The sequence below is a fragment of the Oncorhynchus keta genome, unplaced genomic scaffold, assembly GCF_023373465.1.
Source record: "Oncorhynchus keta strain PuntledgeMale-10-30-2019 unplaced genomic scaffold, Oket_V2 Un_contig_363_pilon_pilon, whole genome shotgun sequence".
In the NCBI taxonomy this organism is placed as follows: domain Eukaryota; kingdom Metazoa; phylum Chordata; class Actinopteri; order Salmoniformes; family Salmonidae; genus Oncorhynchus; species Oncorhynchus keta.
This window is the reverse complement of record NW_026287348.1, coordinates 112,501-117,500: the sequence shown is the minus strand read 5'-3', so window position 1 is coordinate 117,500 and position 5,000 is coordinate 112,501. Positions and strand designations below refer to the sequence as shown.

The 5,000-nt window shown below is 39.0% G+C and overlaps 1 protein-coding gene across 1 annotated transcript in view; it reads right to left on the bottom strand.

Moving 5' to 3' along the window:
* Nucleotides 1-5,000, bottom strand: part of zgc:158766 (uncharacterized protein LOC100009641 homolog) — an 85,535-nt gene that overhangs the window by 20,402 nt on the left and 60,133 nt on the right. The window contains 4 exon segments of the mRNA XM_052508472.1: nucleotides 1-556; nucleotides 2,946-3,121; nucleotides 4,171-4,335; nucleotides 4,452-4,574. The exon segment at nucleotides 1-556 is cut by the window's left edge and continues 324 nt beyond it. Of these exon segments, the coding sequence (XP_052364432.1) occupies nucleotides 1-556; nucleotides 2,946-3,121; nucleotides 4,171-4,335; nucleotides 4,452-4,574 (1,020 nt within the window).

Genomic DNA, 5,000 nt, shown 5'->3' with positions numbered 1-5,000 from the left:
CCCCTGTCTGTCTGCAGTCTCTGAAGGGTCTTTGGTTAGATTTCTGGCTGCAGAGTCAGAGGCTGCAGAGTTAGAGGCTGCAGAGTCAGAGGCTGCAGAGTTAGAGGCTGCAGAGTCAGAGGCTACAGAGTTAGAGGCTGCAGAGTTAGAGGCTGCAGAGTTAGAGGCTGCAGAGTCAGAGGCTGCAGAGTTAGAGGCTGCAGAGTCAGAGGCTGCAGAGTCAGAGGCTGCAGAGTCAGAGGCTGCAGAGTCAGAGGCTGCAGAGTTAGAGGCTGCAGAGTTAGAGGCTGCAGAGTTAGAGGCTGCAGAGTTAGAGGCTGCAGAGTCAGAGGCTGCAGAGTTAGAGGCTGCAGAGTTAGAGGCTGCAGAGTTAGAGGCTGCAGAGTTAGAGGCTGCAGAGTTAGAGGCTGCAGAGTTAGAGGCTGCAGAGTCAGAAGCTGCAGAGTCAGAAGCTGCTGTAACTGCTGCTGTGGCCTGGGCCAGGGTTTTCTCCAGCTGGTTCTTGGTCTGTTGACACTTGGTCCACAGGACGTTCCACTGATGGGTCTGCCGGGGGCTGGCCAGAGGGAGAGAGACAAGGTCAGTGGAAAAAACGGGTGTAGTGTGAAGTTGCCCCAAGACACTCATCTGGGGTAAGTTTTTCATTTCCCCTACTAATGGTGAAGGTTAGGATTGGGGGAGGGGAAGCTGATCCTAGATCTGTACTTTGGGGAAACTGCACCCCAAAGTGAAAAAAGCCCCTAAATGACTTATTTATTATTTGAAATAAAAACAACAAACAAATAATACTTAGTAGCAATAATAATATGGAAACTACAGTCTAATAATAATAACTATGACATAATAATAATAATAATAACTGACATAATAATAATAATAATAATAATAACTATGACATAATAATAATAACTATGACATAATAATAATATGGCAACTACAGTCTAATAATAATAACAATGAAATAATAATAATAATAATAATAATAACAACTATGACATAATAATAATAACTATTAAATAATAATAATAATAATAACTATGACATCATAATAATAATAATAATAATACTAACTATGACATAATAATAATAATAATAATAATAATAATAATAATAACTATGACATAATAATAATAATAATAACTATGACATAATAATAATAATAATAATAATAATAATAATAACTATGACATAATAATAATAATAATAATAATAATAATAATAATAATAATAATAATAATAATAACTATGACATAATAATAATATGGCAAATACAGTCTAATAATTATAACAATGAAATAATAATAATAATAACTATGACATAATAATAATAATAACTATGACATAATAATAATAATAATAATAACTATGACATAATAATAATAACTATGACATAATAATAATATGGCAACTACAGTCTAATAATAATAACTATGAAATAATAATAATAATAATAACTATGACATAATAATAATAATAATAATAACTATGACATAATAATAATAACTATGACATAATAATAATATGGCAACTACAGTCTAATAATAATAACTATGAAATAATAATAATAATAATAACTATGACATAATAATAATAATAATAATAATAATAATAATAATAATAATAATAATAATAACTATGACATAATAATAATAACTATGACATAATAATAATATGGCAACTACAGTCTAATAATAATAACTATGACATAATAATAATAATAATAATAATAATAATAATAATAATAATAACTATGACATAATAATAATAATAATAATAATAATAATAATAACTATGACATAATAATAATAATAATAATAATAATAATAATAACTATGACATAATAATAATATGGTAACTACTGTTTAATAATAATAACTATGACATAATAATAATAATAATAATTGCTATGACATAATAGCTCAGAAAATGCCGTCCTTGTCAATATTCCGCAATAGGCGACTGCCTAATCCTGCCTAATGAGTGGGCCGGCCGTGGTTGATTTGTGTCCTTCTATGAAAACACATTGTTTTCTATTCTAAAATACAATGGCAAGTGGAATCCAAAAAAAGACAAAAAGGTGGCCAATATGATGCAGAAAACTTAACTGAACTTTTCACAAAGAAATTAACAAAATTATAGCTATACTATTAGGATGTAGGACCATATTTGGATCTGCATTAGCTGTTGCTGAAGCTATCATACTCTTTCCTTTCCTAACCTACCCTATCCTACTTTTTCCTATCCTACCCCATCCTACCCTACCCTACCCCATCCTACCCTATCCTATCCAACGCTTTCCTATCCTACCCTATACTACTCTTTACCATCCTACCCCATCCTACCCTACCCTATTTTACCCTACCCTATACTACTCGTTCCTATCCTACCCTACTCTTTCCTATCTTCCCCTATACTACTCTTTCCTATGCTACTCTTTCCTACCCTATCCTCCACTTGCCTATCCTACCCTATTCTACTCTTTCCTATGCTACCCTATCCTACTCTTTCCTATTCTGTACTACTCTTTCCTAGCTTATCCAACCCTATCCTAATCTACTCTTTCCTATCATACCCTACCTATCCTAATCTACTCTTTCCTATCATACCCTATCCTACCCCATCTTACTCTTTCCTATCATACCCTATCCTACCCCATCTTACTCTTTCCTATCATACCCTATCCCACCCTATCCTACCCCATCTTACTCTTTCCTATCCCATCCTGCTCTTTCCTGCCCTACCCTATCCTAATCTACTCTTTCCTATCCTACCCAACCCTACCCCACCCTAACCTACCCCATCCTACTCTTTCCTATCCTACTCTACCCTACTCTTTCCTACCCTACCCCATCCTACTCTTTCCTATCCTACCCCATCCTACCCTACGCAACCCTACCCTACCCCACCCTACCCTTCCCCAGCCTATCTTACAGCAGGCGGTATACCTGTCCAAGGACAGGACCATATCATTGAGGGAGCTGAAGTTGTCCAGGGAGAACGTGGAGGCCTCCATCTGATAGTCCTGGAGGATCTCAAGTACTGCAGGAGGGAGGCTCACACCACTGCTCTCCAGGTTCAGCTGCCGGAGGTAGTCCTGGCAGTGCTCCATCCACTGGTTAGCCTGCAGGACAGGACGGATAGTACGTAGACATAGAATCAGAACAGACACTGAGTGGACAAAACATTAGGAACACCTGCTCTTTCAATGACACAGACTGACCAGGTGAATCCAGGTGAAATCTATGATCCCTTATTTATGTCACTTTGTTAAATCCACTTCAATCAGTGGAGATGAAGGGGAGGAGACCTGGTTAAAGTATGATTTGTAAGCCTTGAGACAATTGAGACATGGATTGTGTATGTGTTCCATTCAGAGTGTGAATGGGCAAGACAACATATGTATAAGTGCCTTTGAATGGGATGTGGTAGTAGGTGTCAGGCCCCCCGGTTTACGTCATGAACTGTAACACTGCTGTGGTTTTCATGCTCAGCAGTTCCTGTGTGTATCAAGGAGAGTCCACCAACCAAAGGACATCCAGCCAACTTGCCACAACTGTGGGAAGCATTGGAGTCAACATGGGCCAGCATCCCTGTGGAACGCTTTCGACGCCTTGTAGAGTCCATGTCCTGACGAATTGAGGCTGTTCTGAGGGCAAAAGGGGGGATGCAACTCAATATTAGGAAGGTGTCCTTAATGTTTTGTACACTCAGTGTATATGATTGATATGATGTATAAAATCGGTATCTATTGTATCTATCAATAGGTCAAGGTTCAAACACAGCAGCATAGTAAGGAGGATCAAACCTTACAGTATTCTGTGTCATAAGTGGCTCCCTATTCCCTATTGGACCAGGATTCATAGCGCCATTTGGGATGCAGCCCAAGAAATCAAATCAAATGTATTTATATAGTCCTTCGTACATCAGCTGATATCTCAAAGTGCTGTACAGAAACCCAGGCTAAAACCCCAAACAGCAAGCAATGCAGGTGTAGAAGCACGGTGGCTAGGAAAAACTCCCTAGAAAGGTCAAAACCTAGGAAGAAACCGAGAGAGGAACCAGGCTATGTGGGGTGGCCAGTCAAGACACCTCATCACATCCTTTTCCCTCAATCTCTCTTTGCTTGATAAATAAATGAAGAATGGGAAATGATCCTGGATCTGTCTTTACCGAGCCGTAGAACTCGTAGAGGTTGGTGAGGATGTCTAGCTGGTTCTTCCTCCTCTCCACTCTGCCCAGGATGGATCCCAGGTGTTGTTTGAAGTCCAGCAAGGCCGAGCTGGGCAGAGACTCCCCTGACTGCCTGACCAGCAGTAAACCCTGCTTCTGCTGCTGCTGTACGTGGACAGAGAGGAGAGGATCATGGGAAATGGAGTTTATAAGAGTCTTAGAAGCAGTTTTCAAAGCAGAAAACAACAAGTCAGGAAGAAATGTACAATGTTTAAACTTACTACTGACTCCTCAAAGAACTGTTCCAAACTCTGCCTCATGTCTTTGACTGCAGCCAGAGAGAGAGGAAGAGAGTCCAGGGCAGTGAGGTGCTTCTCTCCTTCCACACTGAACCATACTTTGACCTGGAGGGAGAGACGGAAGGAGATGGGATGTAAGGCTTTTGTATAATACGCTAACATCCAATACTTTACAATCAGGGCCACTGTAGCTCACATTATCAGATTACTAGCAGCTTATTAGACATTAGTAGATCAAGTTAGAAATGACCTCAACATACTGTATGTAAGCACAATCACAACGACAGAATGAAATGCCCAAAGACCAGCCATCAGTCTGAATGAAGTGAAATCACAACGACAGAATGAAATGCCCAAAGACCAGCCATCAGTCTGACTGAAGTGAAATCACAACGACAGAATGAAATGCCCAAAGACCAGCCATCAGTCTGAATGAAGTGAAATCACAACGACAGAATGAAATGCCCAAAGACCAGCCATCAGTCTGACTGAAGTGAAATCACAACGACAGAATGAAATGCCCAAAGACCA